The sequence below is a fragment of the Chelmon rostratus genome, chromosome 2 (genome assembly GCF_017976325.1).
Source record: "Chelmon rostratus isolate fCheRos1 chromosome 2, fCheRos1.pri, whole genome shotgun sequence".
Classification (NCBI taxonomy): domain Eukaryota; kingdom Metazoa; phylum Chordata; class Actinopteri; order Chaetodontiformes; family Chaetodontidae; genus Chelmon; species Chelmon rostratus.
The window spans coordinates 635706-662663 of NC_055659.1; the positions used below are offsets into that span (position 1 = coordinate 635706).

General features: G+C 45.6%; 1 protein-coding gene across 1 annotated transcript in view; it reads right to left on the reverse strand.

The window, feature by feature from the left end:
• Nucleotides 1–621: 621 nt before the first annotated feature.
• LOC121614733 (metabotropic glutamate receptor 7) overlaps nucleotides 622–26958 on the reverse strand; it is a 208639-nt gene continuing 182302 nt past the window's right edge. Inside the window, exons 9-10 of the mRNA XM_041948770.1 lie at nucleotides 8401–8647; nucleotides 622–820 (exon numbers count right to left, since the gene is read on the reverse strand). Of these exons, the coding sequence (XP_041804704.1) occupies nucleotides 771–820; nucleotides 8401–8647 (297 nt within the window). The 3' untranslated portion in view covers nucleotides 622–770. The remainder of the gene's footprint in view (nucleotides 821–8400; nucleotides 8648–26958) is intronic.

Consider the following 26958-nt stretch of genomic DNA (forward strand, 5'->3'; position numbering starts at 1 on the left):
TCTATTCAATCATTCTGCTGTAATTAGCAGGCGTAGTGAGTTCATGTAGGATCCCATCACTTCACTGAACGAAGCTAATTATATGTTTTCAGTTCTTTTCAGGACGTTTTGTGCCAAATGAAATTTTAGCAACAAAAATCAGATTCCAGGTGGCAGCGAGAGCAAAGCCCTCGAAATCTCAAAGCGAAGAATATGGCTTTAATAAAAAACAATGTGCATCCAAGAAGCAAGAGCAAAACAGATTCATCGTCGACGTCATAATCATCGCTTCAAAGAAAGAGTCAACAACCGAAGGAGGCCAACATATAAGCCATAAAGAACGACACGCGCGCGGACAGGAAGGTTGGAAAACTTGCAGTTTGGAAGTACATTAAAAGACACGAGGAGGCAGCTCCGCGGAAAGGTCACGCCCGGCCGAGACGGCGTCGTTTGACATCAACAGCGGAGACGCAGAGACGAGAGCTCCGCCCACCGGTCACGGTGATCCCTCGTCATCACATTTCACCACATCTTTTTTAACTCGTCTTTGCTCCCTCTCTTCTCTTTGACTGAGTGAGTATCTGTGTGCCCAAAGGAAAGTCCCACAATGCTTTGCTTTAGCGTCCGAAAGTCTGCGGTGGGCAATGAAGCACGAGACCAAAAAAATCAAATAAGAAAAAAATAAAAAACATTCGTCTCTTCTTGTTTTTAGCCAGCAGGGCGGCAGAACAAACCTCTCCAGCTCTCGCTCTCTTCCTCCGTTTTCAGCCTCTCGTGACGGACGAACGCTGTTAGATCACGAGGTCGTTGTAGCTCACGTATTTCTTCTTTGCTGCTGGACCTGAAAAGAGGAGGAAGTGGACAAAATGAGCGTGAGCGCTGGTGGCTGTCATTCAGGGGAAGGTTAATGGTCAGTGTTACGATGGAGGTGAAGGGGGAGTTAATGACAGAGGTGAATTAAATTACCCGGAGTTTTCAAAATAAAGCTTGAATTATGATCTTTGGAGAGGAAGATGAGGCAGTTTGTCTTCGCGCTGCCTGAGATGACTGACAGCACAGCCTGAAGACAAAGGCCGCCTCTTCTTCTATAACTCTGTGTCATACAGTGATGAAACGTTTGTCGGTGTTGAGAGGTCATAAAGTAAAAGCATCTGCAGCAGAAGACAAACGGAGAAATGAAAAGCTACGTCCTGCTGCCGTCTGTAGGTCAGACACGTGCAGCAGCAGCTGAAGCTGAAGATACTGCACATCAGAGGGAAATACATAAAGACACTCTCAGCCAATCAGCTTCCTAACTGGGAGGTCGACGCCTCGTTGTTCAGGTTCAGGTTGAGCCAGGTAGCGTCCACATCTCTGGAAACAACACTGACCTTCTCTAAACTGAGTTAATATCTTCTGTTGAGTCTTAATTAACTGCTCCGTTATTAACAGAGAGCATTAACGACACGAAACAGGAAAATAATCCTGACGCAGAGACTTTGTGCGTCTCATGGAAAAAGACGCAGTGAAGCTCTCTGCAGTCGTCTGAGCGTCCAGTTTGACAGAAACAAATAAAATCTTTAAGACTATTAATTACTTCATCTGAAATGAATGATTCCTGGTATTGAACATGAATTAACAACTCTATTATTAATAGAGAGTATTAACTACTAAAAAAGGTATAAAGAATTGATTCTTGTCAGATAGAGTGATGACTAACCGGTATTTGGGTGTGTTCTATACATAATGTAACTGTCAATGTCTGCAGTTATTTATTAACGTTATTTATCGGTAACTGCTGAATATATGGATCATGTGTAGGTTGAGGATGAATCAGGATGTTTCAGTCATGAGTTTTTTTGATAAAAATGTAATAGTCATGTAAGTTTACACTTCTTCCTTCTCTCTTTCGCTCATGTAATCTGAGATCAGCATGAGTTGAGGAAGGTGACTTTTTTTTTTGTTATCACTTTTTGTCTGTTTGCTTTGTTTTTTTCGTTTTTTTTTCATTACATGTTCGAAATAAAGGAATCAATCAATCAATCAATCAATCAATCAATCAATCGATCAATCAACAAAGACGTCTGCTCGCTGGACATCCTGTCCTGTTTGAAGGAATCTCGCCAAGGGAAAATTCACTTCCTGCACCAGCAGCCAAATTAGCTTCTTCAAACAGAAGAACGTCTGAACTGCTGTCAGTCACATTAGATCAGATTATTAGATTAGATTAGATCAGATTAGATTAGATTAGATTAGATTAGATTAGATCAGATCAGATCAGATTACATTAGATTAGATTAGATTTTCGTCGTGCACTGTTTGGGGCTGAAAACAGTCTACTTACATTTTAACATTATTCTGTTGCTGAATTTCGGTTGATCTTGTAAACAGGATCATCAGATTAACGTCCTCGTTCTAAACCTTTACCCTCGAGCCGGCGCTCCCAAACGCCACAGACGGAGAAGTTCAAGGTCGTGTCTTCAGCTGGGTCGACGCGGCGAGATGTAAATCAGGCCCTCAGATGTGAATTTAACCGGCAGAACAGGCGTCATCTGTTCTCTTTAGTTACGACCAACTTCCTATCTCCCTCCTGCAGCTGCGGCTCCCCCTCCCTTTCACCGGTGACCACTTGGCCCCCAGTGTTCATCCAAAAGCCCACTATAAAAGAGAAACCGACGTAATACGCTCATGAAGGCCTGGAAGTATCCTGAACCTCCATGACTTTGTCCTAACGTGTCTCCTTCATACAGGAAGCAGCCAGTTCTGAGTCTGACAGGGTTCAGATATTCAGTCCAGACTGCTGGAGTCCTCCTGCAGAGTGTTGCTGGGGGGTTTCTCCTCCCCTATCGGACTGACAGTATGATGAAGAGTAGCCTCTGCGTGCCGTTTACATGCAACAGCTGTTAGTCCATCTGACTGCTCATCAGCAGATTTTCAGGATTTTCAGGGTCAGATTTTGTCCTGGTTTGGGTACTTTTACTCAGAGTTGAGTATTTGTGGCTGGTGGTCAGAAGTGAAACACACAGAAACAGTCTGATATCTAAATTCACTTCCTTTTTAAATACATCTGTTCTCTCAGAGTGCTCAATGCTCGTGATATTCATTTTGTAAATTAGAAAACGTGTCAAAGTGACTCGTGGGTCATGTGACTGGGACCCAGATTGACCCAGTTGATTTGTTGACGTCTGAAGCTTGCTGCTGAACCTTCATTTTAAATGTGTCTCACAGACGTGTTAGAAAGACGAATCCCAGAGGAAATGAATGCAGCAGAAGCATCTCACTCGGGGTGAGGTTTGGAGGTACTGGCTGTGGCAGCGCAGTTTTTAGAGAAATGTCTTTGTTGTATAAGGAATCAGCTTGTGGAGAGTCAGAGAGGCTCATGAGAGCAGAATCAGAGAGATCTGGCCTTTGAAGAGCAACTGAGGGCAGGAGAACGGCGAGCGATGGAGGTCTTTGTTAGGAATCAGCTGTAGGAGCAGCGAGGAAGGAGGAAGGAGAAGGAGAGAGGGCCACAAGTGGTGAGAAGAAAAGATGAAGCCATCTTAAGTGACTGAGGGCTATTACAGCAGGGGGGGGGAGGCGAGAGAGGGAGATCAAAAAGAGAGAGCATTATGAAAACATTTGAAACCAGAAGACCTGAGCAGAACGAGTGCAGGCTGCAGGAAGAGAGAAATGGAGTGAGAAACGAGGGGGGAGTCGAGACTGGATCGGCCCGGGCCAACAGATGGCTCTGCCGGTCTTCAGGGAGTCATGACTGAGCTGCAGTCTGCCAGCACAGCTCCAGCACTGCTGTGTCTTCTCTACAATGAACTGTCTCTGAATGCCCCCCCCCCACCCCCCACTGCACAATAACAAACAGGACTGATTGATGAGATCCCATAGGTGGCACCAGAGAGTCTTTCAGGGTCTTAATTATTTACAGAACTTAAATACACCAATAACTAGACGACGCACGCGCCACTTTCCGAGAGCCTCCTTGGAGACACGTCACCATGGTAACCTGTGCCAACCAACTTCGCTTCTCCCAGCATTTGCAATAATCCCTATAATAAATCCTTGGAGTGCGTTTATAAATGGAAGCATATTAATAAGTCGCCTTGGTCGCCATCCACCATTGCTGTTGTCGTCAAGCCGCATTGCATTGTGGGATGTTTGTGCTGGAATAGTGTCCAGTGTTTTTAGACTGAAATATTCACTGGAAATAGTCTGCATTTCATACTGCGATGTCGGACAAAAATCTCACGTACTATTTTAGCATACTTATTAGTATGTTAGCATGGAGAAGGCAGACGGCTGCAGAAACCCTCGACAAAATGACTTCAAAACCACAGACAGAAGAACAGATGTTAGCCAGTTAACATCGCTAGCATCGCACACAACCAGCTAACAACTGGCTAACATTGCTAACAGCCAGTAAACATTGCTAGCAACCAGCTAACATTGCTAACTGCCTGCTAGCATTGCTAAGGGCTGACTAACATCGTTAACAGGGGTGTTCAGTATACAGTATACACGAACAAATCTCAAAGCATCTTTAAAAGTGGGCGAGTGCAGCGAATCACAGATTGTCATTGATGAAACAGCTTTTAGCTTTCAGAGAGCTCTGCTGTGAGCTCAGCTGTGATTCACAATATGTTGCTTCTTGATTAAAAGCATAAATGACTGCAAGCCACAGAAATATAATATGATAACCCTGCCACAGGCTGGAGCCTTTGGAGGCTAATTTTGTTCTCAAATAAATGTAATTGGACTAGCAACAATGAAGCTGAAGACACTCAGAATCAGAGCTGAATGTTAACGTAGCATGAACTGAACAGTGAGGTGACCACTTAGCTGAGAACAGAAGTGAGCAAAGTGACCACAAATCTTTAAACATCACAAAAATCTGGCTAACAACCAGCTAGCACCAGGATATTATCGCTAACAGCTGGCCAACATCACTAACATCTTGCTAACATCATTAATAGCTTGCTTACATCATGCTAACATCAAAGACAGCTGGCTAACATTGTTAACAGCCAGCTAACATCCGGCTCACATCACTGACAGCAGGCTAACATTGTTAACAGCTGGTTATCATACTTCTAACATCACTAACAGACAGCTAGCATCCCACAATCAGCCGGCTAGCATTGCTACCAGCTGGCTAGCATTGCTAACAATGGCTAACATCACTTACAGCTGGCTAACATCCTGCTAACATTGTTAACAGCTGGCTAACATCCGCTAACAGCACTAACAGCTGTCTAACATTGCTAGCAGCTGGCTAACATCTTTAGAAGTCGTGCCAGGAGCAAGCTGCACCAGACAAGCTCCTATAAACTGTCACACGTGGCCTCTGTCTCCACCTGCCGTCACGTTCTCATTTTCATTAGTGTTTGATGGTGAAACGATGCATTTTGTCATCAACCAAAGATAAATGAACATTAATCCAGGTGATTCCAGACGGTTGTTATGGATTAACTGGAGAATGAGAGACACAGCAGTCAAAGCATTTTGTTTGGTTGCAATTAGATGATTTCTTGTGCTATAGCCCCACAGAGGTCCACCACAGCGCCACCTGTGCCGGATCCACAGAGGAACACCTCGGCAGGTTTGTCCTCTCTCTCAGGTCAGGCGTGTTGAATGGGAGGGGGTTTTCCAGCATGCCACATGCACAGTTTACACCCTGAAGAGAGCAGGAGCCGTGCAGTAAAATCAGAGGTCTTGTGGGTCAAAGCGATTGTTAAAGCGCCGCCCAGAATAGCATGCAGGCAGCGGCGGAGGAAGACGCTAAATCTGCCGCTCAAACAGCCACATTAGACTCCGCCCATGGAAAAGTTATGAGTCAACTGAAAGATGGAGATAAAGAGCTGCAGAATACACCAACAGTCCCTCTCTACCACTGTCCCCCCCTCTGTATCTGAATGTCTGTCTGTCTGTCTCTCTCTCTGTCTGTCTGTCTGTCTGCCTTCTCTGTCTGTGTCTGTCTGTCTGTCTGTCTGTCTGTCTGCCTGTCTGTGTCTCTGTCTGTCTGCCTCTCTGTCTGTGTGTGTCTGTCTGTCTGTCTGTCTGTCTGTCTGCCTGTCTGTGTCTCTGTCTGTCTGTCTGTCTGCCTCTCTGTCTGTCTGTCTGTCTGTCTTTCTTTCTGTCTGTCTGTCTGTCTCTCTTTCTGTCTGTCTCTCTGTCTCTCTCTTTCTGTCTGTCTCTCTGTCTGTCTGTCTGTCTCTCTCTCTTTCTGTCTGTCTGTCTCTCTGTCTGTCTCTCTCTCTGTCTCCTCAAACCTCCAGAAGAAAATGGATCAAGGTCAGGACAGCAAAGCAGAAGAAGAAGATTAATTTGCTCTTACCTCCAATAAATTATGAAATTAGCCTGTCGGGGGGAGAAAAACATTATTTGGTGAGTCGTCCCTGAAGGGAATCCCACTGCGAGTTGCTAATTTCATCACATTGCCATGTAATTTCAATTTGTGCACTTATTTCTGAGAACATCAGGCTGAAGCTCTTTTTTACTACAGTTCTGATTTCCTGTGGAACAAGAACGCAACTTCTGAGGTACTTTTCATTTCAAAGGAATTCATGCTGTTGCATGCTCGTTGTCATGGAGATTCAGCATGAAACAAAGGACGTGGCGAGCACCACAGAGCTGCATGTGGAGGCTGACAGAGACAGAAACAACATGGAATTTGGACAAAGTTAGATTTCTATGTGACGTGATAACACTCATGATGCTGCTTTCAAATTATGGAAGAAAAATGGTTCACAAGCAAACAGCCCATAAAAAACGAGACATACAGAACAGAGAGTGTGCAGATTAATCCTGATGAGGAGGACAGGAAGACGGCTCACATGCTGTCTTCCTGCTCACTGATGGGCCCACATGATAATCTGAATCAGTCCGGCTCGAAGAAATTCATTTCAAATACGGCTCGTCTGTTTTCCCATGCTGCCTCACTGCCTGGACGAGGGCTGAGGGGGTGGACCTGGCAGGCTGAGGGGGTCCAGGCTTCGCCTGCTGAGGCCTGCACGTGGTTTGGTTTGAACACTTTGCTGAGATTAGTGACGCAGTGTCTGTTCACAGATTCTGTTCTTAAAGTCAACATGATTAACTTTCAAGGCAAATCTGATCTCGACCACGTTGTATCAGGAAGTGTTGCCTCTGTCGGACAGGTGGTCGTTCAGACAGGTGAGGAGAGCAGGCAGTCTGGTACATGCAGCAGGTCTCTCTCAGCACTGAACGTTCAAGGATTCAGATAAGCTGTGTGTACCTGAAGGTCCAGGTTTACTCATAGAGAGCCAGTTAGTAGAATATGTCTAAAGGTCACCGTGTTCTGAAAGGCCACACAGGTGGAGTCAGAGGCCACGGATCCAGAAATAATAAACCTTTAACTATGGAGATAATTATCCACCAGTCTCTCCTGGAAGACTTTCATGGTGCTGAAGGCTGCTGTTCGCAGGAAAAAGACAGAACTAGTAAAGACGAAGGCGTTCAAAGCTCCCTTCTCACCTCCTCTGAATTATGTTGTCAATCATTCAGAATCAGTGTTTCGTCACTCGGCAGTTACATAAAAACAAAGTTAATCCAGGCAGCGTTATTAATCCAGGCAGCGTTAAGATTCCTGCATGTCGTATAGAGATGGATTTCTAGAAGACGGGACTGTCAGAACGCCACATTCATCCACGACAAGAACAAAGCAAATTAGAAATAAATAGATGTTTAGCAAACATGAGGTCATACGTGTGTGAAATACACATGAGAAATATTCACATGTTCAGACTGATGCTACTCTAATGTCTGTACGCTACAGCCAGCAACTGGTTAGCTTAGCTTAGCATAAAGACTGATTGTTTCATCCGGACAAAAAACAAAGCTGCCGTATATTTATTATATTAGCTAGTTCCTCCATTTACAGTCTTCATGCTAAGCTAAGCTAACCAGCGACTAGCTGTAGCTTCATATGTTCTGAACAGACATGAGAGTGGATCAGTTCACACACACACACAGACACACAGGAGTGTGTTTCCTGTGACATCACACCAGGTGATGACGGCTTGCACCAGGTGCAGTGAACACAACATGACGTTTGATTGGTTTAACTTCCTGTTATCTGAAGGTGTCTCAGGTGTTTTCAGTGTCTCAGTCCAGGAAACAGGACTCACAGTTCTGTCATATTATTCGCTCTCATCCTTCAACCAGCCGACCACATGAAACAAGCTGCAGTCGGTCCAGGAGGTGAACAAACGTATGGTTGGATGAGTAAAATAATAACATGCTTTATTACGTTTCAATTGGTTTCAGGTCCACTTTTACACTTCATTTAATATCGTGTGTGTGTGTTAGTGCGGAGCTCTGAGGAGCTCACGCTGCTTTATTCTTTCATTTCATTTAGGTTTCAGTCTCCTAACGAGAATCACACTTTCCTTTCTGACTGACGGACGTCGTCAGGCCTTCGTCGGTACTTACTGCTCGGGTCGACGTTCTCGCACAGCTCCGTCTTGGCCTCTCCGTTGGGCCTGTCGCTGGCCTTGTGGGACAGTCGGGACGACATGGTGGCGGCCGTGACGACGGCTTTGAAGGAACGTTTCCTCTTCTGCACGTTGAGCTCCGGGTGGAAGATGATGACGTAGACTTTGGGCATGTAGAGCATCCCGAGGGCCACGGAGGCGCTCAGGTTCATGGAGATGGTCAGTGTGGTGGTCTGGATGTAGAGCTGAGGGCGGCAGGAGAACAGAGAGCGATTAGAAAATAAAACCATGAGCAGATTCGTGTGTGGAGGTTCGGCTGGACGAGGACACAGAGGAGATGTTTGATCTCTCTCTCTGGAAACCCTCCACAGGAAGGAGCCCAGCAGCGTCCTGATCAGCTCCTCCCAACAACCCTGAAGGAAACGACACCCCCGGCCTCCGAGGTCCTGCTGTGTCACTCTGCAACATCCACACAACAAGATCTCCTGAGGAAGCTGAGCGGAGATGCTGTCATGCCTCACTGTGATTGGCTTTTTCAAAGTGATGAGAGCAGTGATGCGATTGGCTGAGAGTGTGCTCATTATCCACTGGCCTACAGTCAGTCAGCGTGTCATGACATGTTCTAAGACGTTTATAAAACACAACAATTTGACTAATCACGTGTTTCTGATGTGGGTTTTTTTCTATTATTATATTAAAAGTCTACTTTGTCATCATTAAAACATCCTGATGATGCAAAGATCTTAACAACATAATATAAGCACTTCACGGTGAAGTCTGTTCAGGTTTCCACGTCACACCTGTGGAAGCTGAACACTGAACTTGGATTGGTTCCAGCTATGTGTGATGTCACAGACCCTGCTCGTAGGCCCGCCTCTTTCCAGCGAGCTCAGGAAAACTGCGAGCAGATGAAGGTGAAAACAGATTTTAGTGTCAAACTGTGCACAGACGTCGTCCTGCAACGAGAAGACGAACACGTCCAGGACTGAAGGAGAAAACGAATAAATAACCTGAGAGAAGTGATGGAAAACAGGCAAACACTTTGATTTCTTCTGTCTGATCATATGTCAGTTTGTGTGTCATGCAGAAGAAAGGGGTCCTCCAACAGGAAACACTGGACACTCCACCATGTTCTAACAGGACACGTGTCGTCTGTGCATTAAGGACTTGTTTGAACTAACTCAGTCCGTGTATTAAAGTGGCTGAGCGGCTCAGGAAACACGGCCTGTGAACGAACACCAAACTCTTGCAACATTTTATGAGCTGGTGAAGGATTGTTTTTTATTATGCGGGGTGTTCTCGACCCTCACCTCCGGCGGAGAACAGCGGCGCACAGCTGGGCCGCGGCATAAATGTTTTATGCGCTGTGTATATTGCACCTGCATCCGAAGCCGTGGCCCCCTGAACCCGTTAGAAGGCGATTGTCGGCCCGGGAAGAATGCGTAAAGAGGCTCGGCCGCGTGATGATGGGCTTCCCAGAGCGGGTTTCATAGAGTTCAGCCTCACTGTCTTTATGTGTTATGGCCCTGCTGTCACTGGGTGATGTATGCCATTTACAGCGAGCAGTCACAGGCCGACTCACTGCAGGCCGACAGGGAGAGAGGGCTCAGGACGAAGATGATGATGAGGGAAGGAAGACAGCAGCAGCGTGTTCAGACGACCACAAACCAGCAGAACGATAGAAGGTTTTCTCTCATGATCTCTGCAGATGTTTTATTACATGTGTGTGAAACTAAAAGGGAACAATGATACAGAAACACATCAGGAGGTGAGACTGACACAAACTGTCCACAGACTCACACCCAGCCTCGCTTTACCTTTAATGATACTTTATATTTCTACTGTACTACGACAGACAGACAGACAGACAGACAGACAGACACACACACACACACACACACACACACACCATGTATCTCTGATCAGTTCAATAACTGATCACAGTGTTTGTGTCTGATATTAATCAGTGTGATAAAACGACTTGTCAGATACAGAAGAAACATCAAACACAACCAGAAGATTGAGATTTAATTAGATCATGACGGCTTTTAGTTTCTGCTGTGAGTCTGTTACTGGCTGTTACTGACTGTTACTGTCTGTGTTACTGACTGTTACTGACTGTTACTGACTGTTACTGTCTGTGTTACTGACTGTTACTGACTGTTACTGACTGTTACTGACTGTGTGTTACTGACTGTGTTACTGACTTACTGTCTGTGTTACTGACTGTGTGTTACTGACTGTTACTGTCTGTGTTACTGACTGTGTGTTACTGACTATTACTGACTGTTACTGTCTGTGTGTTACTGTTACTGACTGTTACTGACTGTTACTGTCTGTGTTACTGACTGTGTGTTACTGTTACTGACTGTGTTACTGACTGTGTTACTGACTGAGTGTTACTGACTGTTACTGACTGTGTTACTGACTGTGTTACTGACTGTTACTGTCTGTGTTACTGACTGTTACTGGCTGTGTGTTACTGTTAATGACTGTGTGTTACTGTTACTGACTGTTACTGAGTGTTACTGACTGTGTCACTGACTGTCACTGTCCGTATGTTACTGACTGTTACTGTCTGTGTGTTACTGACTGTTACTGACTGTATGTTACTGACTGTTACTGACTGTTACTGGCTGTGTGTTACTGTTAATGACTGTGTGTTACTGTTACTGACTGTTACTGACTGTTACTGAGTGTGTTACTGACTGTTACTGACTGTTACTGACTGTGTCACTGACTGTCACTGTCCGTATGTTACTGACTGTTACTGTCTGTGTGTTACTGACTGTTACTGACTGTATGTTACTGACTGTTACTGACTGTTACTGGCTGTGTGTTACTGTTAATGACTGTGTGTTACTGTTACTGACTGTTACTGACTGTGTGTTACTGTTACTGACTGTTACTGAGTGTGTTACTGACTGTTACTGACTGTTACTGACTGTGTGTTACTGTTACTGACTATTTTACTGACTGTGTTACTGACTGTTACTGACTGTTACCGACTGTGTGTTATTGACTGTTACTGACTGTGTGTTACTGACTGTGTGTTACTGTCTGTGTTACTGACTGTTACTGGCTGTGTGTTACTGTTAATGACTGTGTGTTACTGTTACTGACTGTTACTGAGTGTTACTGACTGTGTTACTGACTGTTACTGTCTGTTACTGTCTGTGTGTTACTGACTGTTACTGACTGTTACTGACTGACCGTGTGACTGATTAAACAGACATTCAGTGTGTCTGTTCATAGTTCTCAGGATGTCGGTGAGACGTTAACTAACTGGGAGGAAGATGAAGAGAAAAGCCGGCATGAAGAGGAAGAGCGGCTGAATCAGGACCAGCCTTCCCTCCATCCTGTCTGACAGCGGAGGCCTGACGCAGCACAGCGCTGATCTGGGAGCAGAAAGACACCTAATCTTGTTTTTGTGTTATCGGACATGAACGTGAGCTGGATCACAGGCGAGGGTAAGTGGATCATTTATCTCCTGAAGTCCTTCGTGAGTTTTTCTGCTCCTGCATTTATCAAAAAACACAGCCGAGGTCACCTGGTCTGCAACCGTGGGAAGTATTCAAGACAAAGAAATTCATTCCACTGATGGAGTATTTCCACACTGTGGTATTAGTACTTCTACTGCAAACCACAGAAACCATGTGGAAGCTTCCTGTTCACACTTTATATTTCAGTTTCACGCAGAGACGATGGTTAAAAACACCTTAAATACCTGATTAAGTCACCATAGAGGTGAGAGTAAGAGTCAGTATTAGAGTTAGGGTTGGGGGCTAGAGTTAGTGCTGGGGGTTAGGGTTGGGGGTCAGCAAAAACCAGCATTTAGACATCAGTATTCAATGAGTTCTTCTCAGGACACCCAGTAACTTCCAGTGTCCCTGAATGCAGCTTTCAAATCACATTAAACAGGTTAAAGCTCACGTTAAAGACCACGCTGCACCACGACGGCTCACTGCTCATCACCCACAGCTCTGCGCTCTGGAAACAAGCCGGTTTGAGTTTCTTTAGGAATTTAAAGATGTGGATCCAGTGACAGGAAGTCAGGGTTTTTTTTCATTTTTATTTTATAAAAAAAAAAAATAATAAAAAAATACACTCACAGCTGCAGTAACTGGTGTTTCCGTCCACTCAGTCTTTGGTCTCCTCCACCTCCTGAGGGAAATATCTGCCTCTTTAGCTGCTAACTGCTGCTACCCTGTTCACCAGCTGGTCTCTGACTGTCTCTGTCCTCACCAAGACGATTCAGATGGAAACAATCTGATCCGTCCAGACCTTTGTCCAGTTTAATAAAACTCTCTCAGTCGACGAGTTAAACTCCAGCTTGAAGTTTCGGTCCAGATGAAACTGAGACTAAACGATGACACCGAGCAGCTGTTTGACGGACGGAGGCTTCGTCTCAGCGACTTCCTGTCGTCTCAAACTTCATCAGTGATCAATCGCTTTAATTATCAATACATCTGATCTCACAGCTGCTGTCATTAACATGCATCTATAGTCTGTTCCTTTAAACCTGTCTGTCCCCTCACCTGTCTGCCTGTCTGTCTGCTAACCTGTCTGCTCACCTGTCTGTCCCCTCACCTGTCTGTCTGTCTGTCTGCTCACCTGTCTGTCTGTCCCCTCACCTGTCTGTCTGTCTGCTCACCTGTCTGCCTGTCTGTCTGCTCACCTGTCTGTCTGTCCCCTCACCTGTCTGCCTGTCTGTCTGCTAACCTGTCAGTCTGTCTCCTCACCTGTCTGTCTGTCCCCTCACCTGTCTGTCTGTCTGCTCACCTGTCTGTCTGTCCGTCCCCTCACCCGTCTGCCTGTCTGTCTGCTAACCTGTCTGCTCACCTGTCTCCTCACCTGTCTGTCTGTCTCCTCACCTGTCTGTCTGTCCCCTCACCTGTCTGTCTGTCTGCCTGCTCAGCAGGTGTTTGTTGGTGTTTGTCGTTGTCAGCTGACAACAGGAGGTGAAGAAGAGCTTCAGGTGTGTCTCAGGTGTGGAAACGCCGTCTAGACTCGGGTCATTAGCAAACACTCGACTCGTCAGTGCACACCTGTGTCTGTCGGCCGCGATGAAGACAGAACAATGAGCTGATTGTAACGAAGCCACCTCAGGAAATCGTCTTTGATCTGATTTCAGAGAGCGATGTCATTAGCGAAGCGCCGTTAAAGGCAGTGCTCGTTCGTTCGTTTGTATCTCGTCAAAAGGTTTGATGTCGTGTCTCGTCTTCTGTGTTTGAACAGTTTGTGTGTCAAATCGTCTCGGCTGGAAGCCGCGACGTGGGCGCAAACAAAGTCCGTTAATTAGACCTCCCCGGGATCCCTAAACAGGGGGAGGACTCATTACGACTGTGTGACGGATCCATCAGCGTGGGAGGAGAAAACACAGCATGCTGGGAAAGTGGGCCAAAGTAGGTGTTCAGTGTAACTCATGAGCTCCAGAACAAAACTGTCAGCGAAGGATTCTGATCGTTTAGATCCAAACAAAGACAAACAGATCTCAATCCACTGTCTTTCTCACCAGTTTGAGCTGATTTGCATTTATTTTAAAGCAGTTTCTTCGGTGTAAAGAGGTCTAATTTGTACGAGTCAGCATTAATTAGAGTTCAGAACTGAGCACTTATTTCTAACAGGAAGTCAACCAGCTGTGAGCGAGCTGAGCTTTTCCTACGTCCACCATGATAACAATTAATACCACAAACAGAAGATTCAGACTGTTATCACGTCCACGTCGGCCGAATGCGCTCGCCGGAGGAATCTGTGTCATTTTATTTGAGCGGTGGAGCATCGGGCCCCATGTGGAGGCAAACAAACTACAGTAACAACAATGATGTAATGAAACAATATCACAGCAGCGGGACGCCGAGCGATGCATCTGCTCAGCTGGAAGTCTGAGACATAAGAAAATACAACAAAGACAAGAGACGGAATATTCCATCGGCCTCCTGCAGACACAAAAGCCTCGTTGGCACGCGAACCAGGGTCTGCGTGCCAACACGAACAACAGCACAAAGATGAACAGAGACACTTCAGAAAGGTAGAAGGAAAAACAGAGTAAAGAAACGAGAGAAGAGAAGGAGGAACAAAAGAGAAGAAAGACCAACGCAGCAGAGGTGAAGAAGCGGTGGTTTGAGAGAGGAGAGAGAGAGACAGAGAGAGAGAGACAGAGAGAGAGAGACAGAGAGAGACAGAGAGAGAGAGACAGAGAGAGAGAGACAGAGAGAGACAGAGAGAGAGAGACAGACAGAGAGAGAGAGAGACACAGAGAGACAGACAGAGAGAGACAGACAGAGAGAGAGAGACAGACACAGAGAGAGACAGACACAGAGAGACAGAGAGAGAGAGACAGAGAGAGACAGACACAGAGAGACAGAGAGAGAGAGACAGAGAGAGACAGAGAGAGAGAGACAGAGAGAGAGAGACAGAGAGAGAGAGAGAGACACAGAGAGACAGACAGAGAGAGACAGACACAGAGAGAGAGACAGACAGAGAGAGACAGACACAGAGAGACAGAGAGAGAGAGAGACAGACAGAGAGAGGGAGACACACACACAGAAAGACAGACAGAGAGAGAGAGAGCGAGTGACCACAGCTCGGCCATAGAGACGGGCAGACACAGGCAGACCCGGCTGCCCAGAGAGGACAGGTTGTGTCAGCTCTGTCCACACAGACAGGTGGAGACGGAGACACACTTCCTGCTGCACTGCAGCAAATACGAACAGGCGAGAGCAGAGTTCCTCTCAAAGATAAAAGTTTCAGTCACTGACGTTGATTCTCTGCCTGATCAAATTAAAATGCAGCACATCCTCGGAGAGAACAGAGTCAGCAGCTTAGCAGCAGCTAAATATGTCAAACTGTGTCCCAGCCTGAGAGACGACCATCACAACACCTGACACACCTGTCACACCTGTCACACCTGACACACCTGTATATATCTACAATCTGTTTTTTTTCTTTTATTTTCAATTCATGTGTTGCAGAAAAATGGTTCTGTGACACATGAATATAAATTCATTATTTTCATTATATATTTTTAAAGTTATTATTGTTAATTCTCTATTTAATGTACATATCTAATTTTATGTTTAAATATCTAATCTAGCTAATCTAATTCTGTGTGAATTATCTGTTGTGTTTATGTTTCTGCTCGGTTACTTTTGTTGTTGTACTTTGTGTTTGTAACGGCTTTGTTGATCTACAGTCATGCCAATAAAGCTTATTGACATTGAAATTGAATTGAGAGAGAGAGAGACAGACAGAGAGAGAGACAGACAGAGAGAGAGACAGAGACAGAGAGACAGACAGAGAGACAGAGACAGAGAGACAGACAGAGAGACAGAGAGACAGAGACAGAGAGAGAGCATTCAGTCTGAGGACGTCCTGACTGATCACTGATCAGCTGATTCATCACATTGTGACTGTGGTGTTTTTAATCTCATCACCATGGCGACAGCAGAGAGGAGTTTCCTCTGCTCAGTCAAAGAAATGACTGAATGTCATAACGTCATATCTGTTAATGAGCTCGTTGTTATCAGATTTCTCTGCTGCTGCTCCAACAAACGTCAGCTCAGGTCAAAGTGCAGTCGATGAACGGCTTTCACTCCGTCAGCGTGAGAAGGTGTGAACGGTTCCTGCTCTGAGCAGCTGGAGGTCTTCCCTGGACTCATCAGTGCTGGACCTGCTGCCTCTCAGACATCAAACATGAAGCTGCTGAACGTCTTCTTCATATTTGAAACGCTGAGCAGCCTCATGCAGGCTGGAAATATGACGTCTGGGCTTCCACATGTTCTGCTCGGAAGGGAAACGATCTGATCTGTTTGTTCGTCTCGTGTAGAGTCGACGTCGCTCTAAACACACCAGCCTCTTCCTGGATCTGGACTAAAGCCTTGAGACACCATCAGGATATGGGAGCTGCAGCAGAGCGTCTGCAGGAATCTTTTTTATTTCATAGCTCAGTGATTCTGCTGCTGGTTGGAGCCTCGGCTGTGACTGTGAATGCTTTATGGCTGTTGGACTGAATTTACATAAAGGAACCTGTGTTCACTGACCTGAACACACGCAGCAGATGACTGCTTCCATATTCATGTGTACATATGCATGTGTGGGTCATGTGTGGGTCAAGGACCATGTGAAATATTCTATTCAGAGAAACTGAGCCTGCATTGAATGGAATTTATTATCAGAGAGACGAGCGAAGGCTGAAAGCACTAAATTACACCTCGTAGCCTTTATGGGTAAAACCAAGAGCGCGTGTTGGTGTCGGTCGCTCTCAGTCAGGAGGACGCGCTTTGAATCGGGACGTGTGGATTGTGAAAGTCCGTCTGTACCTTTGAATCTCAGCCTGTTGAGGGTTCTTCTCTGTGGTTGATGTGGACAGAGAAGTTGATTTCAGACTTTCAGTTCTTCAGATGTCTTCTTCCTCAGGCTTTAACCGTCACCACTAGGGGGCACCCTGCCAGCTGCCCATCAGCTCTTAATTGGTCTTTGAGCGTCGTCCCTGATGGGTAATAAGTGGAATAACGATGTCTGCCCTGACGTGAAATGACTGCGGCGTGTCCCCTGCGGCCACATGGGGTGGACAGGTTGTCTCTATGGACTCAGGTGTCCCTGTTAGGCTCTTATGGTTCCTGTTCAGCCCTTTGTGGGTTAGGATGGTCATCACCAGGGCCTCTGTGGCCCCCGGATGATTAATGACTATTCAAGTCTAATTAAGGTCCCTCAGGACGCGGCCCGGTTCTGTCAGGGTGACTCCAGCAGAGTTATGATACCTGTGTTCAGATTTATTGAAGGCATTTAGGATTTTCACAGAGAGTATTTGTTTCTAATTGCTCCGCTCTTCTATTGTGACCTCTTTTATTCCCCTGGTGTTTAATTTAAAGACTACACATCGAGTCAAGGGCAGACACGTAGAAACCAGCCTGATCCGTCTGAAAGCTTCGGTCTTTAACGTGTCCGAGAACAAGAAGCTGAACGTGTTTGAGATAAAGGTTCAGTCAGAATAACAGAGATATTTATTATCTATTATTCTATTATTCATATTCCTCCGTGTCAGACCTGAAGTGAAGCCATAAGACCTTTAAACAGAGTCCAGAAAGAAGCAGAAGTCAAGGAGAGGAGGAGCGAGGAGGAGGAGGAGGAGAGGAAGAGAGGAGAGGGAGGAGAGAAGAGGAGAGGAGGAGAAGAGGAAGGGAGGAGAGGGAGGAGAGAAGAGGAGAGGAGGAGAGAGGAGGAGGAGAGGAAGGAGAGAAGAGGAGAGGAGGAGAGAGGAGGAGGAGGAGGAGGAGAGGGAGGGAGGAGAGGAAGGAGAGAAGAGGAGAGGAAGGAGAGAAGAGGAGAGGAGGAGAGAGGAGGAGGAGGAGAAGGAGAGGAAGGGAGGAGAGGGAGGGAAGAAGAGGGGAGGAGGAGGAGGTGAGGAAGGAGAGAAGAGGAGAGGAGGAGAGAGGAGGAGGAGAAGGAGGAGGAGAGGAAGATAGGAGAGTGAGGAGAGAAGAGGAGAGGAGGAGGAGGAGGAGAGGAAGGGAGGAGAGGGAGGGGAGAAGAGGAGAGGAGGAGGAGGAGGAGGAGAGGAAGGGAGGAGAGGGAGGAGAGAAGAGGAGAGGAGGAGGAGGAGGAGAGGAAGGGAGGAGAGGGAGGAGAGGAGGAGAGAGGAGGAGGAGATGAGAGGAAGAGAGGGAGGCCAGTAGACATGTAGTAGACAAATGTTTATCTTCATATATGAATGTGTGTGTGTGTGTGTGTGTGTGTGGGGGGGGGGGCGGGGGGGCTCAAAACATACCCGGCTAAAACATACCCGGCTAACAAAGCCTGTAATATAAATAGCACGATAAGACAGTCTTAGTACTGACCCACGGTACTAACTCACAGTACTGACTCACAGTACTGACTCACAGTACTGATCCATGGTACTGAGTCACAGTAGTTGGTGAGAACTACAGTCCAGTCATGTGTGTTTTCATTGATTACTGGCTGATCAGGCTAATTATCAGCTAACAGTAAGTAGCTGTCGTTTGTGTGAATGTTTTTAAAGTCTTTCCTGAACATGACGTGTCTGATGATGTCATTAACGACTCCTGATCAAACCTGACAGCTCGGAGTTACATTAACATTTATCCTCCAGAAACAGCTGATATTTCTCTGTCTAACATCACCTTCCTTCTGTCCTCTGCTGTGACCGGAGAAGACGAGTAGTCTCAGCGTGTTTAATGTTGAACAGGTGAAAAGGTGTTTGAAGTCACTTTGTGACACTCAAACTGGTTTATGTGAATACATCTAGAAAGAAAGACGAGTGAAGAAAGGAGGAGGTGAAAGGATGACGCGGCTGACAGAGGAGGGAAATGTTGGAGTGGGTGACAGGAGGAGGAGAAGATGAGCGGGAGAGAGGTGAGAAAAGGTTAAGTGGGACGAGGCAGCAGTAGAATAGCCGTGGTAAGAGAGCTGTAAATGATGAATGAACGAGGGAACGAGTGAGGAGAGAAAGAAAGGAGAGGAGAGGTTGGAAAGTTTTTACGAGGCTTTGGACAGCGATGGAAGATTGATGGGGAAGTCACAGAGTGTCGTCCGTGATAAAAAAGATGTGTGAGAGAAACGGAGAGAGCTGAGAGAGATGGATGAGAGCAGAGGTGGAGGAGAGGTGGAGGATGAAACGTCTGAGGGAGGTGAAGAACGGATTCAGCAAAAAGAAAAGCCACGGAGGGAAGGACACATGTTAATGGATTTAAAAGGAAGTGGAAGAACAGTCATTTCAGGAAGTGAGGGTGCCAACAGGAAGTGAGAGCATCAACAAGAAGTGGGAGCGTCAACAGGAAGTGAGGGCGTCAACAGGAAGTGGGAGCGTCAACAGGAAGTGAGAGCATCAACAGGAAGTGAGGGCATCAACAGGAAGTGAGGGTGTCAACAGGAAGTAAGAGCATCAACAGGAAGTGGGAGCGTCAACAGGAAGTGAGAGCATCAACAGGAAGTGAGAGCGTCAACAGGAAGTGAGAGCGTCAACAGGAAGTGGGAGCTTCAACAGGAAGTAAGAGCATCAACAGGAAGTGGGAGCGTCAACAGGAAGTGAGAGCATCAACAGGAAGTGGGAGCGTCAACAGAAAGTTGCAGAATGATGCTTCATGTCACTATGAATAAAACTCCTCTGTAAAGTTGATTCAGAGTCACTTCCTGTGGTCAGTGGTCAGAATGTGGTGAGCGGGTAACTAAGATCCTGTTCACACCGGGTGTTAAACCCGATCTGTGTCCGGACATGTTGTTTGGCCAAGGAAGAACGTTGTGACCAGAATGTGATGGATCTTTCTAACCACATCTGAAGTCTGGATCACCATCTGCAGGCTAAAAATGTAACTAAAATAAAACTTACGTTGTTCACATTTAGAGAACGAGCCAACAAGAAGTGCTGAAAGAGACAGGCCTCTAATTACTGATTATACGTCTATTCTGTGTCATGTGAGAAGACGCTGTTCAACAGAGCTGTGTGAAAACTGACGAGTGGAAATGAAAGATATACAGTAAGAAATAAGTAGCGTGTGACATGTTGCTCTCATCTGTGCAGCTGATCCGCTGTTAACGAGGCAGATCACAAACTGACACAACACGTTTTAGACAAACGAAGGAATAAATCAATGTCTTACATTTTCCGAATTCACAAGAGGGGACAGTTAATTAAGAATCTGTAGCAGACAGCATTTCAGAACGTTTTTAAAGTTCCTCTAACTCAACAACTCCCAAAACTTCATGATATTTGAAGGGAGTCTGGAGCTGATCACACAGCATACAGCTGTTCTCATTTCCATATTTGTCTGTTGTCAGAAAACTGAATGAGGATGAAACTTGATGGCGATTCATGAATATTATGTTGACCAGCAGGCGTCACTGAGCTGCTGACACAGCATCTGCATGAGCTGCACACGCGTACTGCTATACTCTAACTGTAATCTAACTGTAATCTAACTGTAATCTAACTGTAATCTAACTATACTCTAACTGTAATCTAACTGTAATCTAACTGTAGTCGAACTATAATCTAACTGTAATCTAACTGTAATCTAACTATAAACTAACTGTAATCTAACTGTAATCTAACTATAAACTAACTGTAATCTAACTATAAACTAACTGTAATCTAACTGTAGTCTACCTATAAACTAATTGTAATCTAATTTTTTTTTACTTTAATCTAACTGTAATCTAACTATAAACTAATTGTAATCTAAATGTAATTTAACTTTAAAGTAACTGTAATGTAACTTTAAGGTTACATTACAAGTGTAAGTGCAAACACCTGTGTGGATGCAGTCAGTGTTTTCAGCACCGCTTTAACTGCACGAGTTAAACATTAAACCTGAACAACGAAACGACTCGACGACAAACAACAACTCTGAAACAGATAAATATAATTCTGTTCCTTCAGAGTCGAGCCTGGAATGTAAAACAGAACATTTCACTTTCAGCTCATTACCGTTTTATTTACTGAAACACAGGAAGTGAGCCGCACACACACACACACACACACACACACACACACACACACACACACACACACACACACTGTTAAATATCCATCAGAGTACATGAAGAAACAAAACAAATCAAACTTCTGCACATTCTCGTCTACACAAACATGAACTTTTTCAGTGAATCTCTCTCTGTCTCTCTCTCAGCTGTATTTGACCGTGTCATTAATCATGCTACAACTTGTCGAGCTCTCTCTCTCTCTGTGTGTGTGTGTGTGTGTTTTGCTGGAAACTGATCTTATTATCTGCATTAAGTGCTACAGCAGAGACCCCAGAAGAAACAGAAAATCACAACATGATTTCACTGAAAACACACACACACACACACACACACACACACACACACACACACACACACACACACACACACACACACACACACACACACACACACGCGGCATATAATCGATGCACGTTTGTTGGAGCGCGTCCGGAGGATGATGCTGATGAGCTGTGTTAGATTCAGAGTGTTGGACAGCAGGTCGATGTGACATCTGCAGACCTGCTCGTGTTAATTTGTGTTGCAGCAGGAGGATCTGATGGAGGCCCCCCATCACCTGCCGCAGCTCCAAAGACCTGCTGCATGGACTCAAGAGTGTGTGTGTGTGTGTGTGTGTGTGTGTGTGGACAGTCCTCTCTATAAATAATTAAAACGATTATCATATGAAGGCTTTCTCTACCAGCTCAGTGTGTGTGTAGCTTTAATAAACCAGAGACAGGTGGCTGTTCTCAGGTCAGCTGCTGGAACTGGATCACAGATTATCAGAGGAGCACAGTGTGAATTGACTAATCCCAGTTTGAACCAGTTCAGTGTGAACACTGAGGAGACTGCAGAGGCACCGCTGGGGGTCAGTCAGGATTTCCTGGACTGGGAAACAAATTCATCGAGTTTTAATCTTTAAATCTAATTTTTCTTCTTGGAACAAATGACACATTTGTTGTGTGAATTAAACTGTTTTAATCTGTTAAATTAGTCGTCACAGAGGGAAAGAACGTGAAACATTTGTCTTTTTGCTTTACTGATGTTGTGTTTAGTTTGAACTGAGCTTTAGAAAAACAATCTGAGCTGAAGCTGCTGCTCGAACTGAAACAGTGTTTCTGTGTAGGAGGAAGTCCGGGCACATTTTAACGACCACGTCTGAACACGCAAACAAACAGCCTCACGAGGCAGACGCCGGTCTGACTGTCGCATCTAAACACACACACGCACACACACGCACACACACGCACACACACACGCACACACACACACAGTTTAACGCTCAGCTGCTGCAGCTCAGTGACAGTCTCTGCTCTCACATTCAGCTCCTTCTGTAAAAAGGTCGTCAGCACGTTGATTTACAACCGACATCTGCCGAGGTCACAAACACTGAATTACAGTGAACTGAGGTAGTGAAAGCAGATTATTGAAGACAGACAGTCTTCTGTGTGAAAAACTCGTATCGACGGGTGTTTCCGAGCTCAGTTCACATCCACGAACAACTTCTCTGATGACAAACGTTCTTCATCGATCTTCTTCTGTCTGAGCTTCAAACCCACATCAGACACATCAACACGAGATTTTACTTAAAAAAGCCCCCAAAACCTTTTTCTTGCTGTTCATTTCTTTATTTTCTTGTCAGCTTCTATTATTTTCATCAGTTTTATTGTCTCATCTTCATATTTGGCCTGTTTTGACCTGTTTCCTGTGATTTCAGCTGGTTTGCTGTGTGGGATGAGATGAGGATCAGTTGACAGACTGAAGTTCGTCCTGTGGATTCTGGATGCGAGCGGTCGGTCGGTCGGTGTTGCTGACTGACGGCGGCAGAAGTCGACTCCCGCCGCTCGCTGACGCCTCAGTGAAAAAGGCCACGACGGCGTCTGCTGGCTTCAGTCTGTCGGCTTCTCTCCACCTCTCTGCCGCCCTTCACGTCTTCATCTCTTCACTCCGTTAAATCACAAACGTCTTCATCCTGTACCGAGAGCCGCTATCACCGCATCTGCTCTGTAAGCTCTCGTCCTGCTCTCGTCCTCCTCCTCCTCTCCTCTCGCTGCATTTTCAGTATCCTTCTTAAGATAGAAAAGTCTCTCGTGCTTTGATACACAGCAGGACGTCCAACATCCTGTAAGTGCTGGACTCGCTGCTGCATTTCTAAATGGAAAACAGTCTTTTTATGGCCGCAAATCACAAACCTCAAAGGGTTTTACAGTCGACACACGACGCCCTCCATGTCCACAGATAATTAACAATAAAATCTCAGATTAATGAGCAGCAAATTCTGTCTGATAGCAGAGAGGAAGGACGGATGTCGGTCCAAGATGATCTGTGAGCATTTTTACATTCTGTGACAAAATGTGTGTCATGACCCAAACTGTGAAGAGACTCAGTATCACAGACTCCACGTCCGAAAGTTCAAAATGTGACTCAGCGGCAGGATCAAGCAAACAGAAGGACGAGGCAGAGACAAAAACACGAGACAAAACCTAGAAACACGAGACAAAACCTAAAAACACGAGACAAAACCTAAAAACACGAGACAAAACCTAGAAACACGAGACAAAACCTAAAAACACGAGACAAAACCTAAAAACACGAGACAAAACCTAAAAACACGAGACAAAACCTAGAAACACGAGACAAAACCTAGAAACACGAGACAAAACCTAAAAACACGAGACAAAACCTAGAAACACGAGACAAAACCTAGAAACACGAGACAAAACCTAGAAACACGGGACAAAACCTAGAAACACGAGACAAAACCTAAAAACACGAGACAAAACCTAGAAACACGAGACAAAACCTAGAAACACGAGACAAAACCTAAAAACACGAGACAAAACCTAGAAACACGAGACAAAACCTAGAAACACGAGACAAAACCTAAAAACACGAGACAAAACCTAGAAACACGAGACAAAACCTAAACACACGAGACAAAACCTAAACACAGGAGACAAAACCTAGAAACACGAGACAAAACCTAAAAACACGAGACAAAACCTAAAAACACGAGACAAAACCTAGAAACACGAGACAAAACCTAAAAACATGAGACAAAACCTAAAAACACGAGACAAAACCTAAAAACATGAGACAAAGCCTAAACACACGAGACAAAACCTAAACACAGGAGACAAAACCTAGAAACACGAGACAAAACCTAAACACACGAGACAAAACCTAGAAACACGAGACAAAACCTAGAAACACGAGACAAAACCTAGAAACACGAGACAAAACCTAGAAACACGAGACAAAACCTAGAAACATGAGACAAAACCGGCACCGACACAGACGACTCTGAGTCTGCTGGAAGACAAAGACAAACAGGTCCTGCATCACTGCAGCTATAAATACTGGGCACTGATTGGATGAGTGACAACAGGTGGTAAGAAAAACTGGCGGGAAACAGAACAAAGACAGGAAGTAAATCTACAGAAACGCATCAGTAGGCTACTACAAAATAAAACAGGAAATGCAGTTAACAAGAGTCTGAGCACGCCGTCACAAAGTGATGCTACGCGTCATCGCTGAGATCAGAGGTCAAATCTAAAAGTTAGCATGAAAATATGATCTACCCGTATCGAGAAGTAACTCTCCTATCAAGGTTTTACCTGCCGATATGAAGCCAACATTCATGATGAGAAGAGCTCTTTAAATGCAGCGTATGCTACAACACAAAGACTGAAGGCCGACCATTCAAGAATAACTGTGATGTTTATTTACATGCAAACAGCAGATTATTGGACTCTTCTCTTCTCGTCCACAGTCCAGCTCCACCGTGAACCACGGCCCAGGTTAACTGATGTGTCCTGCACATGAAGGAAATCTCCCATTTTATGCTACATAATGAGACAACATCATACTTCTAATATAATAATACTCATCATGGTGCTTCCAAATACATATTATACTCCCAAAATAAGAAATGTGAAGATGTAGCACGCTGTATGTCATTAGGACCTCCAGCCAGGGGGGCCTGATGGTGTTCAAAGACGTCCACATCATCTCTCTGATTGGTAGAGGTTCAGCCTGCAGCATCAATGAATGTCAGCACAGACAGGAGTCATTTTATAAGAGAGGAAACTAAATCAAACAGTTTTACATCCACTCGCGAGAATCGGCCAATCAGGACTGATTTCCTGCTCTGAGGAGTTTACTGCTGACAGAGGCTCCATCCAAATGAGCCGAAGCATCCCAACACACATGTGCAGCTACACCGATCACCACATGACGCCAACACGCCTGCCGCTCGTCTTATTTCCATTTAGATCCTCGAAAAACCGGAGAAGCCGCCAGACGGCGTGAACAAGAGGGAGGACCAGAAACAGAGACCCGGCAGACACACAGAGAAACACTGCAGATGAATAACTCTGTGATTTATGCTGCCGCACAGCTGGGCCCCAACCAACAGGTCATGTTCCTCACCTTGGCAACAATATTAAACACAACCTCAGACCACACACACACACACACACACACACACACACACACACACACACATTGATATTTTATTATGTATAGTTTGTTCTTTATAGTCTTATTTCACAATTTTCCACTTATTTCACTGTGTGTAATGCTGCTGCTGCACTGCAATTTCCCAGTTTGGGATAAATAAAGTCTGTCTGTCTGTCTGTCTGTCTGTCTATCTATCTATCTATCTATCAGCAGGAATCTTAACATCTCAGCAGCTCAGTGGCGTTTTTAGCTAAATGCTAACACCAGCATGCTAATATGACGACAGTAGCGCGCTGACCCTCAGAGTTACTGCTTTATCGTGTGAAAGCACGGCGGCCCTCGAGCAGAGACAGCAGGATCGATCGTCTGAGGAACGTGAGTGTCGCCGTGACGATCCAACCCATCACTGCCGGAGCACCGACTGACGGAGCGGCGGCGGCAGCTTCAACAGAGCCGGGAAACAGAAGACGACGCCTGTCTGCTCACGGTGAAGGAGGAGTGGGAGCGAAGTCGTAAAACATGAGAGGAGAAGAGGAGCGATGACAAGCGAGGAGAGAGGAGGAGGAGAGCGGAGACAGGTGGAAAACACAAACATTAATGGACGCCATAAAATGCAGACTGCATGAAGAAATGATATTAGCATTGCAAATATTGTCCTCCCCTCTGCCCTCCTGCTGATCCTCCTCCAGCCTGCACATCCCTCCATCCTGTCTCCATAAATGAGTGACTCCACCTGAAAACATACAGTTAAATCAGGTCGGACGGCGGCAGTTTAAGCCTTAATGACAAGAACAAGTCTCCGCGGTGTGACCTTGGCATTTTGCATAAGAAGATGTACGACTCTCGTGGGAAATGAGATGCTCTGTGGGTTGAAGAAAACACTTCTCCTGCGCTGATTTATTCATGAAGTGCCAACGTGTCACAGTAGATTCTGTCTTTCCATCTCGAGACAGACACCGAAACAGCAGTCAGGACGTCGCAGCGTGCCACGAGCCTCCATTAAAACCCAACGCAGTCTTACAGGACAAACATGTGATCATAAAACACTTCCTGTTAGACAGGAAGTGTGCAAACAGCTCTGAACAGAAGCCACAGTGAAGTCTGACAGCAGCCATGTTTGATCCACCTGAAACATGAACAGTGAGCAGACAGACTGTTGGACCACATGGATCAGGTCTGACTCGTTCTCTGACGGATGACTGAATCCAGAACAGCTCGGATTCAGGATCCAGCTGGAGAGAAGCCTCTTTGATGAGACCTCAGAAAATGTTTTCTAGGCCCAGAACAAGTCCAGTTGTCCAGGATTCAACCCTGAGACTGTCCTCCAAAGAGAAGCAACGGTCCGAAAAGTTTCCACATTTCTGTGGTGGCGCCCTCTGCTGGCTCTGGGAATCAAGTCAGCTGATGTTGCTATAGAGACACAACATCAACCTTTAACTCCACACACTGCTGTTCACTTCCTGTGTCCTTTCTTCAGACATGACCACCGTCGCTCACTAGCCGGAACCACCTGGTTACAACTGTAACCATGACAACAAGAGTCCCCTGACCTTAATGAAGGCCTTAGTCCTTCCTGACACCGGACCTCACCCTGCCTGTGAAGATCGGTGAAACA